Source organism: Rhinolophus sinicus, linkage group LG09 (genome assembly GCF_036562045.2).
Source record: "Rhinolophus sinicus isolate RSC01 linkage group LG09, ASM3656204v1, whole genome shotgun sequence".
Taxonomy (NCBI): Eukaryota; Metazoa; Chordata; class Mammalia; order Chiroptera; family Rhinolophidae; genus Rhinolophus; species Rhinolophus sinicus.
This window is the reverse complement of record NC_133758.1, coordinates 50,093,493-50,115,304: the sequence shown is the minus strand read 5'-3', so window position 1 is coordinate 50,115,304 and position 21,812 is coordinate 50,093,493. Positions and strand designations below refer to the sequence as shown.

Below are 21,812 nucleotides of genomic sequence, written 5' to 3'. Positions count from 1 at the left end.
TACCTGAGAGACTCCTGGCCTTTTTTAGTAATTTACGAAAGGAAAACAGAAGGAAGAAGAGGAAGAGAGCAAGGGAAGGAAGATTGCCAGGTATATCACTTCTTATTCTAGGGTGTTTTGAAGATAGAATTGCCAGTTTCTTCTCCCCTTGGCTCTGGGAGGTGGGGATGCAGGCGAGGCCGTGGGGACCAAGCCCGAGGACTGACGGGGTTGCCGGGGAGCACAGTACCTCCGTTTGCACCATGTTCACTCTCCGGGACCGCAGCTCCCTGACGCAGTTATAGATGTCCACCACCCCTTCCCTTTCCGCCATGTCCAGCATGATGTCGATGACAATGAAACAGCCAGTCCTGCCGGCGCCGGCGCTGGATAATGGAGACAGAGGGTTGTCAGGGGAGGAAAACGGATCCCTGTGCTGCTGCTGCTGCTTTTAGAACAATTTTATCTTGGTGAAATTCACCTCACATTAAATGAACCACTTAAAGTGCACAATTCAGTGGCATTTTGCACTTTCACAACGTTGTGCAACCATCACCTCCATCGGGTTCCAAAGTATTTTCAGCACCCCAAAGGAGACCCGTACCCACTGCCCACCGTGCGTCGTCCAGAGCCTCCGGGTGTGCTGCTTACCTGCAGTGTACCACCAGTGGGCCTGCGTTGGGCGGGCTTTTGGATTTGACCTGCCGGACGAATCCCAGCAACCCTGTGGCATGGTAAGGGACCCCGTGGTCCGGCCAGCCAGTGAAGTGGAACTGTCTGATCTCTCGGATTTCATGAACGCCCCTCTGTCATTATCAGTCAGCACAAGAAGGAAGAGAACAAAGGAAAATACATGATGATCAACCAGGAGAGCGCCAAGCACCCTTCGTAGGTGAGTAAGCCTAGTGCTAGGAAACTATGACCTGCTGTGAAGAAGGTCATACTTAGATTTCACACGCACGTTAAAAGCCTCAGGCACAAAAGGGGAGGTGATGTTTGGAGAAAATGCTAATTGTCAGGTGCTGTTTCCAGCAAATGGATGGATCTCTGATTCCTTGAAATTCCTTTCTATAAAGTACCATGTTAACAGTTTGTGTCACTTAGATCCTGTGGTGTGAGGTGAGTTCACAGAGAAAGAGGCATAGAATAGGGACCTGAAGGAATTACAAGGTATCTGTGTTCTCAGGGTATTAGCTACTGAAATGCAAAAGCCTTGTTCTGTCTCTTCTGCATTCTGGTACCTTTGTCCCAGGTCCTTGAGCAGTGCACACACTGTGGATGCAGAGAGAATGTCACTGGACGAAAGCATGAGGGTCACTTTCTAACTAGATAGGTCAGAGAATTAATGTTCATTTGCAACTCAGTTTGTTAGATTTCTCTTTTTAATTTGGGTTAACACTTAATCCATTCCCCAATCATCTGATCAAATGCAATGCTTCAGACATGATGCCAGGTGCTGGAGTCACAGAGACATACACAATGCCTCTTGTCTTCAAGTGGCCATCGCAGTTGGCTTGTGGGAAACAGCCATGTAAGCAAATGTATATCATGGAAGTCAAATTTGGTTGTAATTCTATGTTCGATCAGTAAGTGAAGTGGGAGAGTTGCCTGCTGTTGAACTGAAGGGAAGGCAGAAGGAAAGACTTCAAGATTTTAAATTTTTTTTATTTACTTATTTTGAGAAAAATTAAGTTGATTCATAGCTACCGTTTTCTTTTTCTAACTATGAGCCTATGTATTAAGACTTTGGCTTAAAGCCAAAGTCTGTTGGAAAACAAAAATTACTTCCAGAATCAAGGCTGGACGTAAATTTGGGATCAAATTTAATTTTCTTCCTTCTCTCATTTGATGACGGTTTACTGAATACCATTTTTGCATTAGGTCCTGGGTTTGGTTTTTCATATCTTAACATTAAATACCCACTAACCTTATCACATTACTATCAGTCATTGTTCACACATACTTAGTGAGCAAAGAAGAAATTCAGAATTTTTATGTGCTTTGAAAGACTAGAAGAGGCAAATGATTATAGATTTTAAGAAAGAATTGTTTGCTATCAGTGTATTAACATGTCTTAGTTTAATAACCCACAAATGCTGAAAGCTTTATTACTCTTTGAAAATCATGCTATTCTTTAATGGAGTTTAAACAGTAAGGAATTAAACTGTCAGGGAGTCACAGATGATAGTCAACACTGTTATCTGCTAAGTATGCTCTGTGACCCCAGGGTAATATTACTAGGTGCTTAGGAGCCCACATTTCTTTTCACTGAAACCATGGCCACGTTTGGCCAGTCCCAAAGTCTCCATGAGAAAATAAAAGGGTTGATCCTGGGTCACCATTCAAATCCCTAGAGAGCTCCCCTGGTTTTATACATGCGGACTGGGTGTGGGGTGGTCCCATGAAGTAAGGAAAGCCTATGATACATATTTATTTATTCCAAAGAGAACCAATATTTCTCCCATAAACTGCCTTTTTTTTTTTTTTTTTTTTGAGAACTACCCCTTCTAGCTCTACTAGTTTTCAGCTCCAGCATCCCCAAGTCCCAAACTCTATCCATCATGAGATGGGCCCCCAACTGATCTCTCTAAAACTCACTTTTGGAGCAAGGTAAATGTCAGTTTCTGGGATGCAGAAAACCTTCTCCCAAAATAAATCTTCACTCTCTTATATACTCACTACTGACAAGATTAGTAAAGGAAATTGCCTCTGAGCCAACTCTCATTCTTGTTCATCGACAGGGCAGTTTCTCCTGTCGCTGTTTGTAACACACTTGGGGGAAAAATCATAGATGTGCTTAGTGATCACAGCTCAAATACTTTCCAATTTGATATCAATTAAATTTTTTGTTTATTTTTCACTATAACAAGCATTAATGCCATATAAAAAAGTGATATTCACTTCATATGTAATATAATAGGAAGGAAGAACCCAACACACACAATAGTACCTAGCCCAAAGTGGGTACTTAGTAAATATTTGTGGAATGAATGAATCACTCAGTGCATGCTTTGTCTTTGAGATAGAAAGGCCATAATCTCACTGCCTTCTCAGAGCTCAGGCACCTCCTGGGTAGAGGGAATTCAGTGGCCATTGTCAACTTACTTTTGAGATGTCTTCCTCCTGACACAATGGGTACTATATATTATTTAAAACTATGTTTAGCTTTGCGTCATCGACATAGGAAAGGAAAGATGACAATCCCATGCAGAACAGGACTTCAACATCAGTTTCAAACTGCAACATGCCTGCATCTTTTGCAGAGTAGAGCCCAAATCCATATTTTAACCTTAGGTTCCTTGATGCAACACACTCTCAGAATCAGAATTGCAGGATTCTCAAAAGTATATGCTTGACTATATTTTTCTTTCTCTTCTAATGAGAAAGTTTAAAATCTACAAGAAATGATCCATGGAAGTACTAATGATTTGTTGTCCTTAAGGATTCCAATTGCCCAGTTAGAAAATCACTAACATGTTATTTTGATTTCCCCAAATGCCTCAATAAGCAGCTCGTCCTTTACTTCCTCCCACCACCTCTTCACCGGTTGTCTGATGACTAAAATGAGTGGGTATTTTAAAAACATTTCTGTGCAGCTAGGGATGTAGGAGGGATGTACAATAAGAGGTTAAAAAAAGAGCAAAGAAACAAACAAACCCTTCCTTTAGCAACAGAGATGCATTTTCAGCTTATTAGAGAGCTGAGTACTGTTCAAAGAACTCCATGTTTAAGTGATGGCTTTTGGATGATTTTTTTTTAAGAAAAAATATTGAGAGTCCTTTATCATTATCTGTTTTAATGCAGTTATTCATGAGTACTCTTGCCAAGAGTCATACAAAAATCCTCCATATTTCCTCCCCAATCCTGCCTAAGAAGGAAAAAACTGACATCAAAGTGTGAGGTTCAGAACTTGAAGAATTGAGTCAACCAGAACTCTACATTCTTTGAAGTCTCCAAGCCTCCTGCTTGCTCATTAAAAAAGACAAGGTAAGAAAAAAAAATAGCATGAGAAACAGATTAAAACAAACTAAAGTCTTTTTAGCCTTGGGATTCTATGACAAATAATATATTTGAAACCCAAGATAGGTAGTTCAAAATTTAAAGGTAAATTAGCCAATAAGCAAATGCTGCAATATCCTTGATTTCCCAAAACTGGTCTCATTATTCCAAAAAGTGCTGTGAGAATATGTAGGCCAAGAGCCAACTGCCCAGCAGCCCACTTACAACCAGGTCCTCCAAGGGGAACTGCCACTGCTAAATGAGTGCAAGCTTTCACAGAACAAATTACCAACAGAATTGCTACATCCAGTGTAACTGTGCTCAGTTCTGGAGCATCCCCTCTTGTGTCACCACTCTCGGACCTCAGACACAAAATTGTGAATCCCCTTCATCTAAGGCAAGATGAGGATTGGAAGGCAGAATGTTTCTCAGCCATATCACCTCCACTTTCCCCACAGCCTACCTGTGACACTTCTCTGGATGGACTGCAGTTTGCTTCACTTCCGGCCCCTCCCTATGTCAGCAGAAAGAAGGGGAATAAGGAAATTCCCTGTTATGCCCTACAGTGTTTCCCAGAGAAGAAGCCCCATCCATGCACATGGGATGAGGCAGAGGAGAGCCAAAGCAGAGCATTCACGACCCAACACCAGCAAGTATAAAGGGCTAAACCAGTATGGGAGTGAGTATGAATGAAGGCACTGGTTCATGCAAGAGTATCCCATGTTTACTTATGTTTCCAGGTAGGTCACTTCTACCTGGAAAATCCATCAGTCCATATGAAACCACAGGCCTGAAAAGCCTCGGGAAGTAGAAGGATTCCAGGAGGAGTCAGGACCTTTGTCTCAACACTGATACTAACTCACTACTGGGAAACCCATATAAACATACAACATGAAGGCATTTATCAAACTGTCTGTAAATGAGAAAGAGAGAGATACGGGCTAAGCAATATCAACCAGGTTAAAGAGAAAAAGGAAACAGATAGGCAACTTTTGGTTTAGTTGTAAAATATATTCTTATGAAATGGGAATGATTTGCTTCAAAGATGAAACTGAGCTATTACAGAATCAGAGGGCAAGATATAATTTTGAGAAATCACTAGATAGAGCCTACCTGCATTCAGGTGTGACCACGTATAAATTATCCTAGATAAGTTAATGAGGCTAGTACCACCAATGTCTGACCATAGCTTTTCAAAGTACGTAGTGTGAAAACTTACCTTTTCAACAGCAAATGTTCTTATCACATATTCTGCCAGTAGTTCTGTTTCTATTAGGGTAACTTTAATGTCTTTATATATCTCTGTGTCATCTGGCCAGTATTTGCAGCATTTGACCTTTAGAAAACACAAAGGAAATAAAGGGTTTAGGGTTTTTTTGTTTTTTGAGTTCCCCAAATGATGGGTCACAGTATGATTTATAGGATAAAATTTGCACACAAAAACAGAAGTTAAGCTGTACAATCCAGAGCAAGGCTTATTTTTTTAGATCATGTATGCTTTTTTTCTCCCCCTGGAAAAGAACAAAATTTGAGTTATACGAGGAGTCAAGTCTAGGAAAATGGTCTAAAGGTAACAAATTGTATTTATACTGCAAATATCCCAGTTAGAGTAACCGTTCATTTCCTGTTTATTCATGGAATGGCCTGGAAAAAAACTATAAAAGGTAGTTTGCAATATTTTAGCTTCTCTGAATTTTAAATTCCTTCTAGTTTCAGAAATCGACTGAACATTTTTGAGAAGGAGTAGGCAGGAAATCAAAGCCAAAGGTAAGATTATATATATATATATTTATTTATCTGAAGAAGGAAGTAGCTATGTGGTTTTCCCAAGTTAGAATTACAGATACATTTTAATCTAAGTAAAGTCAATATACAAAACTTGGCAAAATGTGAACACAATCTTTCTGTATTACTGAAAGCCTCTAATTTAAGGATTTTTCAGGTAGAAGAAATTTGTTAGACTTGGCCCCTCCGAGCAAATTGATTTTTCATTCAGTGGCTCTTCCAGACTTCAGCAAAAGCTTGGGATGAAGGAAGAGCAGGAGGAGGCTGGGCAGAGCCATGCAGATGTCCCTGGGGCTCTGTCCTTCGTTTCTGTTCCTTTGTCCTGAATTCCCGGCAGCTTCACCTACTCCTGTCACCACTTCTCCGTGGATGAACTTGTGTACTTCTGGCCCTATTTCTCCAAGTGCTAAATTTGATTTCTAACTTCTTTTGTGGGTATTTCCTAAAAGAATTCTGTCTTACATCAACTGCTTTCCTCCTGACTCCCTATGTTAATGACACTACGATTTCCCCAATCACTCGGGCACAAAAGCTGGTGATTCCTTCTCCAAAATCCAACCAATTGCTAAGTCTAAGAAGTTTATGAAATCTCTCTCAAATGTTTTCCAACTGTATTCCTTCTGCCACAAACCTGTTTCAGGCTCTGGTACCTTTCTGAATGGACATTCTATACATATCAGTACCAGAAAAACCATTCTCAATGGCATTTACTTGCTCTGCTCTCTAAGCTTCTATTTCCAACTATTACTCATGAAATTAACTAGAAATTAAATTTGGCCCAGCATGTAAGGCTCTGTTTTATTTGGCCACAACTAGAGTTTTCATCCTTATCTTTTAGTACTCTTTCTATCCACATATATCTTATGTGCAAAGACAAGTGGTCTGCCTGGTCCCAAAACAGATCTCATGATCCAGACTCCTACTCATTTCATTCCTTTTGTTTATGTTTTCCTCCTACCCGTATCTTCCCAGCTAAAAGTTTTAACCATTCTTTAAAGTATATCTCAAATGCCACACCCTTCAAAGTCTTTCCTCCATAGATGTGAGCTCTCTCTTTGATCCTCTGATAAAATGTGCGTGTTCTGCTAGTATGACACCCTTCTTACACTATCTGAAACCTGCTTATTACCTGCCAGCATGTAAAGGGCATTGTATTGGTTATTTCTGCAAATCCTGCAACATCTGGCAACTCTAATTTCACTTATAGAATGTCTAGTTACTTTCACAATGCTAGTTAACAAAGATGCTTCTGTGGTACATGATGGAGTCTCCTTTATGTTGGTGGACTTGCTTTTACCTTTTTGTGACTTCAATTATGCCAGGAGGGGTAGTGGACAGATATAAAGCTACCAACAGAGCATGTAAGTACACTTCTAAAGTTAAACAATTCTTGATGGAATGAATAAACAAGTCAAAAACCCATGTATTTCTCCTAAAATTACAAGAGAACAGGACACACACCTGCAACCTATAGAATACTAGGTAATCTTATCTAAAACAAAAGTATCTTTTTAGGTTGCAATTGCTATAGGACATATTGTATGGTCACCTTCTATTTTATCTCCTTACCCTCCCTGTCCCCCAACTTTCAAGAAATGAGTGTAGGGGACTTCTTGGAGTCAGGAAGAGCAAAAACCCCTCCAATGTATCGAAAACCGAGTTTCTCTTTGGGATTGTTCTTCCAATTCCCTTGGGCAAGCTTGGGTTCCTTGGGAAATCTGATCCTGTCGCACCCTCCCCTCCGGATGCAGCCTGGCGTCCCCTCGCGTTGGCGGCAGGAAGCGGTCGCGAGGCCCAGAGGTTGCAGAGGGCCAGCCGCGTCCCTGCAGGACAGGTGCCACTGCTCTGCCAGTGAAGAGAATGAGCCATGAAAAGAAAGGCGGTCTCCCAACCGCTCCGCAAGATGCTAACTCCGCTCCCGGTTGCCTAAAATGAGCGGTAATTAGAAAGGAAGCCTAAGGGTTGCTTCCTTCCAGAACGTGTTTACAGGCTCAGCCTTCTGTGCACAGCACCTGGGCGGGCGGGCCCAGAAGTGGCCGACGAGCCATTTCCAATCCTGCCCTCCTCATCTCATCTCCCAGAATATCCTGAAATGTTTTGCCACATCTGTTTTTAGCCTACTAAAAACCTTTCTAAATTGGGTTTTTAGTATCCTTTTAACAACTTGAATTTGTGTCAAGTTATAATTTTGCTTAAAAAAAAAAAAAAAAAAAAAAAGAAGAGGAATGTGTGCTTCTTCCTGGATGCAGACTTTCCATGCCTGAGGAGTTTGGGACTTGAGTCACCTCCTGGCTTCGGAGGTCTACACGCAGAGATAAGACCAGTGATTTGGGGGCGCCTGTTGCAGAAGGACCAGGCACTCCTCTCTTCTGATAATGTGCCTCCCACTCATTCTAATCACTTAAGGCATCAACCTTCAGGCCAGAAAGCAAGGCCCTGATCCAGCAAATTACCTGGATGCCCCAGCGCTGGTTCCATCGGGCCATCCATCAGACACCCACTAACTGAGACCTGCTGTCTGCCATCACAGGGGAGGGCTGCAGGGGAGCATGATGTGGTCCCTGCCTTGACTGGGGATCCTCGTTGGCTTTAAAATTCACATACATGAAGCAGTATAGAAAGTATAACTCCAGGATTTCTAACTGCCTGAAAAAAACTCGTGCAGGTGGGTCATTTTTAACTGCAGCCGAGATGATCCCCATATACAATAAAGTCAGAGGACCCCTGGTGGGCGGGAACTCCAGCTCCCCAGGATGGCAGCACATTACTGTCATCTTCGGGGCATCCCAACATGGCTGGAGCAGTGGTTCCCAAACTTCAGAGGCATCAGAATCCCCTGCAGAGCCTTTTATAACAAGCTGCGCCCCACCCTGGAGCTTCTGGTCCAGCAGGTCTGAAGATGTGGGGCCCATTTCAACTAAGCTCCCAGATGCTGCGGCTGATCTGTGGACCACACTTTGAGTAGCAAGGATTTAAAAACAACACAATTTGACTGCAGAGTCTGGCTTCTGTTAAGGCTGATATGAGCTTGGGTAAGTCACTTAAGTTTGCTTAAGGTGTTTCCTCTGTAAAGAGGGGATGATGTTAGTTCCTATCTCAAAGTGATCTAAGATTAAGTCAGGCATTGCCACATTTTTCTGCACATTAGCATCACTTGGTGGGGGAGGAGAGTGTATTAAATTTCCAAGCCCAGGCCACACTCCAGACCAATTAAATAATAACTTCTAGGGTAAGATAGAGGCATCCATAGTTTCCCATACCTCCCCAGGAGATTCCCAAGGACACATAAGTTTGGGAACAACTGGGTTATGTGATAAAATGCAATTAAAACATCTGCCCCAGTGGGGGTTCATTGTAAGTGCTCAAAAAATGGAAATTCTTATTTTTATTATGGGATAATTTTGTGATCTGGACTCTAGGTGACCACAGGAATTCAGAGGGGAAGGGGCCCACAGGGCCTGGAGAGGTGACAGGCTTTCTGGAGAAGGAAGAGGGAAAACCAAGTATTGACAACTGTGCCTGCTTTATGCTGGGAAAACCACAGGTGAAAACAAAACAAAGGGAAACGCCAGCACTTCCTTTAAAGCTCTTTTCTGCAAACCTTATTCAGGGACGGAGAAGATCTGTTGGCAGGTCTATTTTCCCCCTAGGGTGGTTTGATGAACTCCCAGAAGAAATTAGGAAATGGTGTCTGTGATTTGTGGGGAGGAGATTCGTATCAAATGGAGCTGTGAGGCATCACAGAGACAGCCAGTTTCCAAACACTCATTTTCAAGATCATTACAACTGCCATACATAAGCCTTTCATGCTTGGATTTCGCCATTTGGAATCACTGCGTTCTCACAACTATGGCCTGCCATGGGCTGGTCACCATCCCCTTTTCTTCCATTTCTTCATGTCCTTAAATGAAGAAACAAAAGGCAGACCCAAAGAGGGCAAGTGACTTGTTCCAGGGAATAAGCTAGAATGTGTGGAGGGAGAGGCTACAGACCCAGGCTTGGCTCCAAGTGCAGGGCTTGGAGGATGGAACTGAAGGTGAATCATATTTTCTTTAGTCTTGCCAGGTCTGTCTGGTTTCAGGAACAGACGCCAAGTAGGAAGTCTTGAAATGACTTCAGCTTCCTTGACTTTTGGTGGGTGAGAGAGGGTATGAGGCGGGAAGGGGCAGGGAGAACAGAAGCACACTCTGGAACCATCACTCATTTTTGTCCCTGATCAGAAATTGTGATCACCTTCCTCGTCACCAACCCCACCGCTCAGCATGAAGGCGCCTGGGGTAGAAGGCGAAGCTTTGTTTACATGTATGGTCCAACGACTCATTTTGCTAAGAAACCCACGATTAAGAAGGATTAAGGAATTGGTTGTTAGCTCTTCGGCTGGAGGCACCATAGTGTGATCTAACAAACATAACTTTTAAGGGACAGTAGGGAGGAAAAAGAAAAAGGCACTAAATTTTGATTCCTCAGGGTTTTTCAACAGTCTCTCTCTCTCTCTCTCTCTCTCTCTCTCTCTCTCTCTCTCTCTTTCTCCTCCCTCCCTCCCTCCCTCTCTAGAAAGAGACATCCAAAGAGAGAGTGATCATGGTTCTATTAATAGTTGTGCTCAGGGCCAGCTGAGTGCAGCTTTGATGGACATACTGGAGAGCAGAGCAAAAATGCTGCTTGCTATGAAGTGCAGTTACCAAAAAGAGCCCCAGCCAAGAGCAGCTGCCAGTGAGGTTTCTAAGAGAACAGATTTATTGTATCCCTCATTTTTTTCCACAGAGCTCTCACAGCCATAAAAACATCCACTCATTTAAATATCCTGAAAATACTGATTGTTTTGGTCTCTGTGTGATGAAGTAGATGGAAATGCATTTGCTTTTTTCTTGCTATCTTGTGATGTTGCAGCCAGTGACATACCCCTGAACCTTAGTTTTGTCATGCATGATATGGGATGGTAGCATTGCCTTCTTCCGGAGGTTGTGAAGATTAATTGAGATAATATGCATAAAGGGTTTGTGTAAGGAACTACCTGGCTTATAATAGATTTCCTAGTTCCTCCCTCCCACACCTGCTTCATTTGGCCCTGTGGCCTCCCTTGGGCAACAGCCTTGAAGATGATTTCAAAGCTGGCACTAAATCAAGAGCTTCTGAAGGTCTGAATAGTTTGAATTTGGGAAACTCACTGCATAGCCTGAGTAAATCCCATTTCACACCTTCAGGCTCCTGTCTGAAGTTCCTCCCACATGGTTTCTGGTTTTCTATCGGTCTTCCAACTGCATCTATTAATTAGTATTATTAATTGACGGACATATCATATTTACGATACACACAAGGTCACATCCATATCTATAATTTTTGTTTTCATCAGCTGTAGAGAAACATGTAGCCTGATGCCTCTTGTGGAATTTTAGGCATCATCTTACAAACCACCTGAGAAATTTATCTCGTTACTTTTCTCTCTTAAGTCATGTGGACGAAAGGGGTTCCATCCAATTAGGTGAGAAAGAATCAGCACTTTGAAGAAACACGTTTATCCAGACTGCTTGTTCCTCAGCTTATTCAACAGATTTGGTTTTGACTTTTAGCCATTTCCCAAATGTAAATCCTCATGCCAAAGGAGGGAGATTTGCCAACCATCGAAGACAATAAAAATTGTCACATATTCTAAAGATTATTTTGAAAGAAGAGTTTCAGAAATCTTTTGAGCAGTGACAACATTATTAGGATACATGTACTGTATATGTATTTCCTGAGATGTATTAGAGGTGACAGTTCTTCAGAGTGATATCTGATATGTCTTTGAGAAAAAGGATCTGTATGTTCTCTCACTGGCAGTCTTCGCATGTATTGGGGTAACAATTTAGATCTGCATAAGACGTTACAGTTTATCAAGTTTTAGATCTGTTGACTTTGTGCAAGTTGCAGAACCGCTCTGGCTAGACCACGAGGAAGTTACAATCATCCCAAGTCCTAACATTATCTGACCACATGCCACCTCACACTAATTTTGTGGGGGACATAGTGTCATTCCTATTTTATAAAACATAATCTGAAGCTAGGAGAGGTTAAGAGACAGGACTGGAAGATTGAAGGGATCGACATCATGGCTGCAATGCGGCAGAGCCTGTGTATAAGCTCAGGGAGGTGCGCATGGGCTGCCTGCCATTTAGCCGGGAAGGCCCATGATTACCGGGGCCCAGTCCAAGCACTGCTGGGGTACAGAGAGGAATGAGTTAAGCTTCTGATGCTCGTGAAGAGACAAATGTATAAACAAACTTAACTCAGGGAAGAATGAGAGGCAAGCTTAGTGGTCAGGAGCACACTCTTTAGTCACAATGGCTGGATTCAAAGCTGGTGCCATTTATTGGCTGTGTGACCTTGGGCACCTTATTTAACCTCTCTGTGGCTCCATTTTTCCATTTGTGGAATGGGGATCACAATGGAGTTAACTAAATTCTTGGTTGTAAAGCTCTTAGAACATGCTTGGCAAAGGAGACTATGTTATAGAAGAGATAAAAAAGATGAAGTATTGTTTTTATAGGTGGAAGGGGGAGGCATTCTCCATTGAGGAAGATAGCAGAGGGCATCTACCAGAAGCCTGAGTGGTCCTGGTCCTTGTTGGGTGGGAGCCTGGAAGAATGGGGTCCTCCCGACAGCAGTAGGACACAGTCCCATTTCATGATTTCTAGCTGCTTTTGCACTGTCCTTGCTGATCTTCTTTTGTGCTGTTTTAAAATAACAGGAATGGTTGGGACAGAAAGTGTGTAGAAGAGGTGGAGAATGCAGTAAATGGATTTCTGCAGGACCAGCATTTTTAAAGGGTACTAGTTCCTTTGTGTGAGTGCCCATATTCACTGGAACCCCCTTGGGGCTCTCAGCAACCGGGCACACTGTCCTGCGGTGGTGGGCTGCTAAGAGCAGAGTGCAAACTGGGTGCTGGAATGCATGTGTGAGTGGGCTGGGCAGTGGGCAGCGAGGAGCCGCTGGCTGCCCAGGTACATGTGTGACGCATCTCTGTCACCAGCTGTTGAGTAGACAGCTGTGGCCTGCTGCCGCCAGAAGCAAGGTGGGGTGATCGCAGAACAGAACACCTCAGGGTTCCTAGAGCAGGTGAACTCAGGGGCTGGGCCTTTTGCATCTCTCAGGTTGCCAGGATGTGACTTCTCAGACTGAGTTATAGACCTGGAAATGTTCTCAAAGCACACCACCCCGAACTCTCTCTCTCTCTCTCTCTCTCTCTCCCCCCCAGTAGAGGGATAACATTTTATTTTTAAGGACCACTGATAAAGGTTTCCCCAACCTCTCTTAAAAACAAACTTGATGACACAGTGTGGTGTAATGGAAAGAAGACCGGTTGGTGTTTGGGAGGGCTTAGGGCTAATTCTAGCTGTATTACAATCTATCCATGTGACCTTCTGCAAGTCACAGAACCATTCCAGTCCTTAGTTTCCTTTTTTGCAAAAGAGGATAGTAGACCACATGACTGTCAAAATGATTCCAAATCAGAGAATTATCCAATTACATGGCTCTAGAACGAGGTTCTTTGGAAGCCATATAGCATAATGGCCAGGAGAGGGGTTCTGGAGTTCCAATCCCAGGGGTGATACTTACGAGCTGCACAACCTTGGACCAGTTTCTTAACCTCTGAAAGCTTCAGTCTATTATGTGGGAAACTGGGATAACAATAATGCCTATATCATAGGGTCAGCATGAGGGTCTTAAGACCCACCACGTCAGCAAGAACGTGAGAAATTTCCACCATTAGTAGCAGCTGCCATTGGTGCCACCTGACCATTGCGCCAGCACTTCTATTATCAAGAAGGGAACGGTTCACAGAATAGAGCTCCAGGCATTCTGTTTATTATAAGATGTCACACTTTATGATCTGCACCAGGATTAGGAAGACAATTACCTTTAAGTTCAGAAACTCTAATTTCGGTTAAATCCCCCTGAAATAGTCTGAGGTGCACGCTATCTCTTTGGGGAGGTGAATGGCTCTAGGGTTAAGGAAGCATAAAAGAGGAACAAACAAAAGGCACAAGTACCCCTGGGTCTCAGTACCTTCACCTACTGTATTGACCTCTTCCTTAGGTTATCACAGGGATTGCGAAATAGAGCAAAATATGGAAGAATATAGTGACATGAATAGCTGAATTGCCTAATTCTTGACTAAGCATCATACAAGTCATTCTAAACATATTAAGTATGTGATTCAACCAGTTGACTGGATTAAAACTCCTACAGATTTTCTTGATTTTGGATTCTCTACCCTACACTATCAGAAAAGAATCTATCTTTGGTGAGGTAAGGAAAGTAACAACTTTTTCTAAAACTAAGAATTCTCTGTCCATCTGGAATTTTAAGTGAAAAGGGTTCTGCTTTTGTTTCATACTACACAGCCCAAAGCTAAAAGATGTAAACCCAGTGTTGGGTTCCTAAATATCTATTTCACCCCTACTTCTCACATTCCATACTATGGGCATTATTCTCTACTCTGTCACAGGTCTTCTTCAGCACTTTCCTGGAAGACTTGGCTCCTTTTTAGTAACTCCTAACAGGTAACCCAGTGAAATCCTTGATAATTCACTCATGTCACTCCCTGTCCTCACTGCTGGCTATGTGACCAGTCAGTCCACTTCTGTAATCCAGCAGCACCTCCACAGTTTTCAAATCATGTTACTCAAATGCACATTGCTTGACCCTGAGGTTTACAGGATAAGGAAGCAGTTTACTCGACACCTTCGTGTCAGGTGTGAAAGGGCTTCTTTTTTTCTTCTTTTTTAAAAAACTAAAGTTTATTGGGGTGACAATGGTTAGTAAAGTTACATAGGTTTCAAATGTACAGTTCTGTAATACATCATCTATATATCACATTGTGTGTTCACCACCCAGAGTGAAAGGGCTTCTTTAATTGTATATTTTACATTAGAGAAGTGTTCAGAGCTGCCTGCGTTCTCATTGCTAGAAACTTGTTCCCAGAATGAGGCAGTGCCTTAAGCCATGAACTGTTGTCCTATTCTAGTCTTACACATATGGCAGATACTTTCAGAGGAAACATTCTGAAGCAGTGAATTCTGGTTGTCTGTTAGTCTATGGAATTAAAATATTCTTTACTTAAATTTCTTAATTACTTAAAGTAAAGCAGAGATACTGATATCTTGCCACTTGGTTAATCTGAAAGGAACTGTATAAAGACTATAAAACCATGCAGTGGATTATTCTGCCTTCTTGGCCTTCTTCTCCTGGGAAGCCCCTCGCATTTTCTCACATATTTACTTAGCCAGATAACCTCAGGCATCCAAGAAGAGGCAGAGCAAGGCCTTAGAGGATGAAGACAGCAGAGCTGGAAAGTGAAACAAGGGAAAAAAAAATCTGCATTCAAGACAGGACATCATTTGCTGTTTTCCAACACATTATTCAAGAATAGGCTATATCTATAGTGTACAGTGAAGCAAAAAACCCAGTGTTCAAGAGCTCACGTGAGCAGTACAGAGGAGGGGTATTGCAGCTCTGAGACCCTCTCATATTGCATCCAATTACACTGCCAAGAAACTACAGATGCATGCTGCCCACGCAGGTACGAATGTGACTGGGGCTATGCTATAGAAACTCAGGCTATGGCACATTGGTCCCAGTGCACTCGTCCATCTGCTACCCATTCAGGCCCCCTACTTCTTAAGCACTTTCTACACAGACACTAGGGCAGGTGACCACCGACATGCACCCCAAAGACAATGGCAGATAAAGTGAGAAGTGACAGAGTGGGTACAGAGGATCCACGCCCAGACCAGTGAAATGGTGACCACACAGCAAGTCCAGGCACAGGTGGACATGAGGCTGTTTCAGGGCTAGGCAACTGGCAAAGCAACAGGTCTCGACAACGGTGACCATGAAAGCGGTGCCCCCGACAGTCATCTCCAATGGGTTCAGCTTGAGAATGTTTTAGAGCTGATCTGCACGCAGCTCCGAGCTACCTGGGGCACCAGGAGAGTGTGTTCTGAGAAACACTTGTGATTCAGACTTGCAGATTTGCTTTGATCCTGCAATACCCTCCGACTGTGGCAATATTAGAGTGACTGCTACGGAAGCATCAGGTGACTTACAGTACAGAAAGAATTGTCCCCAAGGTCTATTTTATAATTTATCGATATTTGGGTAAAAATAACTATGCTGTTTTTTTTTAAAGAGACATAATGGATTAGTCTAAATTGCCGAGAACTTAATTCAAAAGGGTTAATTAGGTAGGCTAAGTGTAGATTTCTGTCATATAAACAAAGCTGTATCACACCATTAATGACCATGTTATAGATATATGTGTGACTTTAGATTTCAGTCTGTTCTCTCAATGTAGAATAAACCAAGGGAAGGAAAACAGTAAACAGAAAATTTCCTTGTGTGAAGTAGCTTATTTTGCACTAGCTTAAATGTTCTTTTGTAATTATTTTTCCACCTCTTCAAAAACATTCACCAAATACTTTCCATATGTCCAGCCTTTTGGGATTCACAGATAAACTAACCTAGTCTTTACTAACAGAAATGGAACCAAAGGTATTTGGTTCCTTCTTGTATACAACTGTATGTCCTTCTTCTATAATTGCATTATAAATGTCTTACAGGCAGGGATCCTCTCTTCTGTTGCTCTGGCCTTTACCTGCAGGAGGTTGGGAGGTCACCTGACACTACTTAGCAAGTTGCACGTGTACCACAAGAGCCACGAGAGAGGAAGAGGCTCCAAGGGCTTGACGTTTCTAACACTGACAATAGCAAAGACCAGGGAGGTGTGAGAAAAAGATATGAGACTAATCCTGTTTTCCCCACAGGAAATTCATTAATTCACTGTGACAACTCACGCAGAATTCAGAAGAAAAGAGACAATGGTCTGCACTCAGAACAAATAACAGTTTGCTATTCCCAACAAGGCAAAGAATATATCTGAAACTGAGGTAAGGCTGTGTGACCAAGGGAGTGTGAGTGTGTGTGTGTGTGTGTGTGTGTGTGTGTGATGCACACAACTGTTAATAAATTTTTATCAGGTACAGGGAATGCCGAAGCTGTGAAAAGGATCTAGCCTGGTTATATCCATGTAAGCAAATGTGAAGGAGGGGAATACCCAGCCTTAAAAAATGCACACACACACACACACACACACACACACACACACACACACACACCACATTTATTTTTCAGGAACACTATCAGAATAAAGTTTATAAAAGTTGGGTTTAACATTACAGATAGGAAATTTTATATAAGAAACCTCATTACTTTAAGCTAAAAATGCAATACTTAGTATTTAATTTAAAATACTTAATAAGATTAAAGAATAAAGTTAGGTGATCTCCTCCTGGCTTTATTTTGAGAGTATCTGTTTCCCTTTAGTCTCACATTTTGCAAAATCACCACCCAATTTGGGAGTCAATGGAGTGTTTCCTAGGTGAATGAATTTGTTTTACAATTGTATCTGTTTTTGGTTGTCCTTTAAACCACAGTTTACCTTTCCATTAAATAGATTTGCTGTCAAAATTGGATTGATAGACACTAAGTGACAATGATGATTCTCTATTGATTTTTTTTGGAGGGGAGGTAAAATAACTACTTCTGTACACAAGGAGTCTTCCAGACATAAAAGTTACACCTGCAGTCACACAGAGCACGATGGGTGTGCGTAGATACTTGATTGAATGACTCCAAGAGTTTTTCAAAGGAGCCATGTTGTCCCCTAGGAGTGCTCCCCACAGCAGGAAACAGATGTGCTGCTGCCGATCATCGGTTAAAGAAACAAACGTGCTTGGAAGGTAAGATTGCTTGATTGTGCCGTTGACAAATCAGTGGATTGTTATAAGCAATTTTGAGAACTTTTGAAAGGAAGATGTTTTCTCAAAGTCATAATTCACTGTATTCAGATTAGTGCACTTTCAAAGGAAAGTCTATAAATTATAGACTAAGCATCTTTTATGGTCTGCATAAATTAAATGTAGATAGAACACCGACAGAATTAATCCCATCAGTACATAATCACACATGGCAATGTTCTGTTCTATATCTACAAAATTCAGGTATGATAGCGCAGAAGAAATAAGACTGGATGGCTCTTTCTTAAGGAAGCGGCACACATGTCTTTTCACTGACCCACTCCTTTTTGAAAATCCAGACTCCATACTTTTCTCCTATGGCTGGTATTCAGAGTAGACACAGTGAGTGCCAGGAGGGTCCGGAGGCCACGGGATTAAGGCATGTCTGGGCTGCAGATGCATCTGTTATTCAAATGGATCGCTGAGCCAGAATGGAAGCAACAAACAGGAAAATAGTCTTCATATAAACATGGAATTTGAGAGTTCATCTAGCCAATTTCCCTTCATTTCGGGGATGTGTAAACGAAGGCTCAGAGGTGAGAGTTCACTTAGAAATGCTCACAGCAGCTGAGTCGTGGTTACCTGTCTACCTCAGAGTCAGTTCTGTGAGAACTCTGGCTATTGGTTGTCCCAGGATTCCCATGCACCCAGGTCCTGCTGCCAGCAGTGGAGTCTTGCTTGTATCACCCTTGATTCTTATCTTCTCCTCAAGAGAGAGGCAGGCAGCTCCTGCTCCGAGCTAACCCCTTCACGTGTGTTCTTGATGCCTCTCTAAAGCAGCTATTTCTCCAGTTTCCACAAGTGTCTCAGCCCACGGCACTGCTTTTATGGAACCGATGTTATCAGGAGAGGGTGCCATTCCAAGTCTTTTGTTCATGTTTTGGTTATATATATTTAACTGCATCCTCATCTGACTCTGTTCTCCAAGCTGAGGGAAAGATGTCATCCTTCTAAGGCTGGACTGAAGAACTGCACTCTGGACCCTTCCCTCCTGCCTCCTTGGAAAACACACTCCCTTAGCTGTCTTCTTTCTAATGTCTCTCTCTCTCTCCTGATTCTTTCCTTGACACATAAAATTTTCAAAGGTCTTCCACCTTTAAAACATCCTTTAATTGTAAACGCTCCTCTATCTATAGCCCTATCTCTCTCTCTTCCTTTTCAGCTAAGCTTTTGACAAGTTTAAATTCAGTCTGTACATCCTCATTTTCTACTCTTGCCTTGACCCTGCAGACTGCCTTCAGTCCTCACCACATGTTGTGAATGCATGTTAGTTTTGTTCACTCAACATCCATTCATCCATCCATCCATCCTTGATTCCCCATTTTTATGGACAGGAACACGCTAAATTTATCTTTGTAGCCCCAGCCTCTTCTGTTTATTCACATTGCCTGGTGTACAACATATGCTCCTTAACTGAAGGACCTTCCCACCTTGGCCGTGATGCTCTTCTGTCACCTTTCCCCTTTCTTTTCTGTACTTTCAGTCTCTGCTTCCAATGGCATCTTCTCTTCAGACTCCCAATTATGCTCATGTGTACCCTACACACACACACACACACACACACACACACACACACACACACACACACCAACCACTGCAATCACATCTCGACCCTGCTTCCCTTCTAGGTATTGCTCCACCTCTTTCCTTCTCACTTCTCCAAGAACAAGCTACACTATTGTCTTTACCACACATGAAGCCATAATTCCATTGCCATTGGGTTCATTGTTCTATCATACCAGTAAAACCTGGTGTGTACGAAAGGCCTCTTAGGTGTTATCAGGAAGGCACAGTGGAATTGTGGAGAGAGCCTGGGCGTTGGAACTAGACAGACCATTTACATTCTAGATCTATGCCCTTGGCCAAATTATTTAACTTCATTGAGCCTCACTTTCTTTATTTAAAAATAGGAATCTTTCTATGAGTTTCATAGGATAGCTAAGATAATTAAAAGAAATAAGGCTTGTTAAATCATTTAGCAGAATGCCTGGTACAGAGTAGGTGCTCAATATATTGTATCTCCCTCCCTCTCCTAAGTCCCAGGTACCTGGCCTCTCCACAGCTTTTGTCACACTGCTCACCTTCTCCTTCTGATTGAAACTCTGTACTCTCTTACTTCTTATGATTCTGGCGTCTCTTAGTTCTCACCCTATTTCTCTTGCTCTCCTTCCCTGACGCCATTTCTAACTCTTCCCTTATCTGCCCTGATATAGATATTTTCCAGTGTTCTGTCTTTAGCCCTTTTCCTTCCTCTCTATTTTCTCCCAAGAATGCCATGCTTCTGTTACAGTGGTTATCACTTGGCATTGTAAATTTTTTGTTTGCCTGTCTTTCTACCCTTTAGAATGTGCCAGGTCTTTTCATCATGCTATCATTAGTGTAGCCCAAAGCTTTGGCATATAGTAGATAGATGCTCAGTAAATGGAGGGACTCTCTCACATTTAATAGTTTGTCTCTATGTCTTCAGCTCGCATATCCCTCCTGAGCTTTCTGAAAAATCCCACATTGTTGTCCATTCAGTGTTTCAAACTCAGCATGTCCAAAATGAATAATGTTGCCTTTTTCTTAGACCTGTTCTTCTGTTTTTTGGAGGGTGGGTGGAGTAGGTGGGAAAGGATACTCATTCTTGGTTTGTAGCCTTTACATCAATCCAGGTCACAGTGGTAGAAACCTGGGTTCATATTCCAGTTCTTTTCCCTTATCAGCACCTCCAATAACACCCACATTATGTATTCCCATAAACGCCCGGTGCCAGTGCACAGTTCCAGCCCACATCATCTCTCGCCCAGAGTCTTGCTCTAACCTAACTTGTTTCCATGCCCTTCTGTGACCTTTCTAAACCTTTCTTTAGTGGCCACTAGAATTGTCTTTCAGCAATACTAATTAGAACATATGATTTACCAGCTCCATGCCTTCCATTACCATAAGCAAACACACCGTCCATTTGTTGCGTCTACCTTTGCCTAATCCTAGAAAGAGACTGCGGACCCCCATTGATAAGCCCTCAACCAGCTTTCCAGCCTCACAGCTCACTATACTTCCCCAACAACTCTCTAACACAGCTGCACCAGGCCACTTGCTCTTTCCCCATCTTGCCAATTGCTCCCCTTTCTCTGTGTTTTTCCTAAGGTGGTTATTATTTCAGTCTTGCATTTAAAGTTCTTTCTCTTATTAAGGTCCACCTCCTCACCACATTCTCCATGAAGTCTTCCGAGATTCCCTCAGGCAGAACTTGTCCCTTCACTACTGCTGTGATCATCTGGACTCACATGTATTATAGTTAATTGTTCATGTGGTTTCCTACTACCATGTTTTATATTCTTTGAGGACAAGTGAATTATACATATCTTTGTATTTCTTCGTGTCAGGTATATAATAAGTGTATCATTAAATGTTGGATATACTGTACTGAAAAGGAATCAGAAAGCCTAGTTTTGGGTTAATTTGTGAACAAGACAAATCAGGCTTTTGGTTGACTTTCTAGCTTTTTAGAGGGGAACTGAGCCCTTCGGGCAGAGAGAAGCTCAAAGATTCAGTGGGACAGCTAAGGAGTCATCTTTTATGGAAGAGCTGGTTGCCACAGAGAGTGCTGTAGAGGGTTCCTCTCTTGCTGCTGATAGCTCAGTACCAGTTAGGGCCTCGTTTCTCATGTGATATGCTGGGTGGAGGTGACATGAAGTATGGCAGTGCCTGGTTGGGAATCATCACAGCTACAGTGCTGAGTTCTTCCCCCCCCCCCCTTGTTTAAAATGATCATTGAAATGGTTGACAGTAGAGTGAAATGGAGAGGAATTGTTTGAATAAGTATAAATTAATCAAAGTTAGGACTATAATTACTCAGGTCACAAGATCTATGAAAGTAATAGTGAAGTTCAAGAAAGAAAAATTTCAGCAACGTGTACAAAAATAATTTGTCTCTTCCCTTTGATGGATGAGTTTGAGTCTCGGAACAACTCAAGAGATTTTGCAGAAAATATTATTATTATTTTGTACTGTTATTCTTACTACTAAGCAATATTTCCACATTTTTACAAAGGGGCAACCTTGCCTCTCTCTTGCTGCTTCCACTGATCCTAGATCTGGTGGCTTTTGTAGAAAAGCTGACATTCTTTGTTGTATGTGACAGGGACACTTGGAATCTTAATATACCTTCCTTGCATGTGAATTAGAAAGTTAATTCTGTATCTCATTTTAAACTGTTTTCTTTCATTA

General features: G+C 42.2%; 1 protein-coding gene across 16 annotated transcripts in view; it reads right to left on the bottom strand.

Annotated features, from left to right (window-relative positions):
- Nucleotides 1-21,812, bottom strand: part of PTPRM (protein tyrosine phosphatase receptor type M) — an 809,264-nt gene that overhangs the window by 28,060 nt on the left and 759,392 nt on the right. For 9 of the 16 annotated variants that reach the window (XM_074340346.1, XM_074340349.1, XM_019755755.2 and 6 more), the window contains 3 exons: nucleotides 5,198-5,314; nucleotides 631-785; nucleotides 230-365 (listed from right to left, as the gene is read on the bottom strand). In XM_074340346.1, the coding sequence (XP_074196447.1) occupies nucleotides 230-365; nucleotides 631-785; nucleotides 5,198-5,314 (408 nt within the window). Of the gene's footprint in view, nucleotides 1-229; nucleotides 366-630; nucleotides 786-4,441; nucleotides 4,493-5,197; nucleotides 5,315-21,812 lie in introns of all 16 variants that reach the window. The other 7 variants (XM_019755746.2, XM_074340345.1, XM_074340338.1 and 4 more) reach the window with 1 other exon arrangement.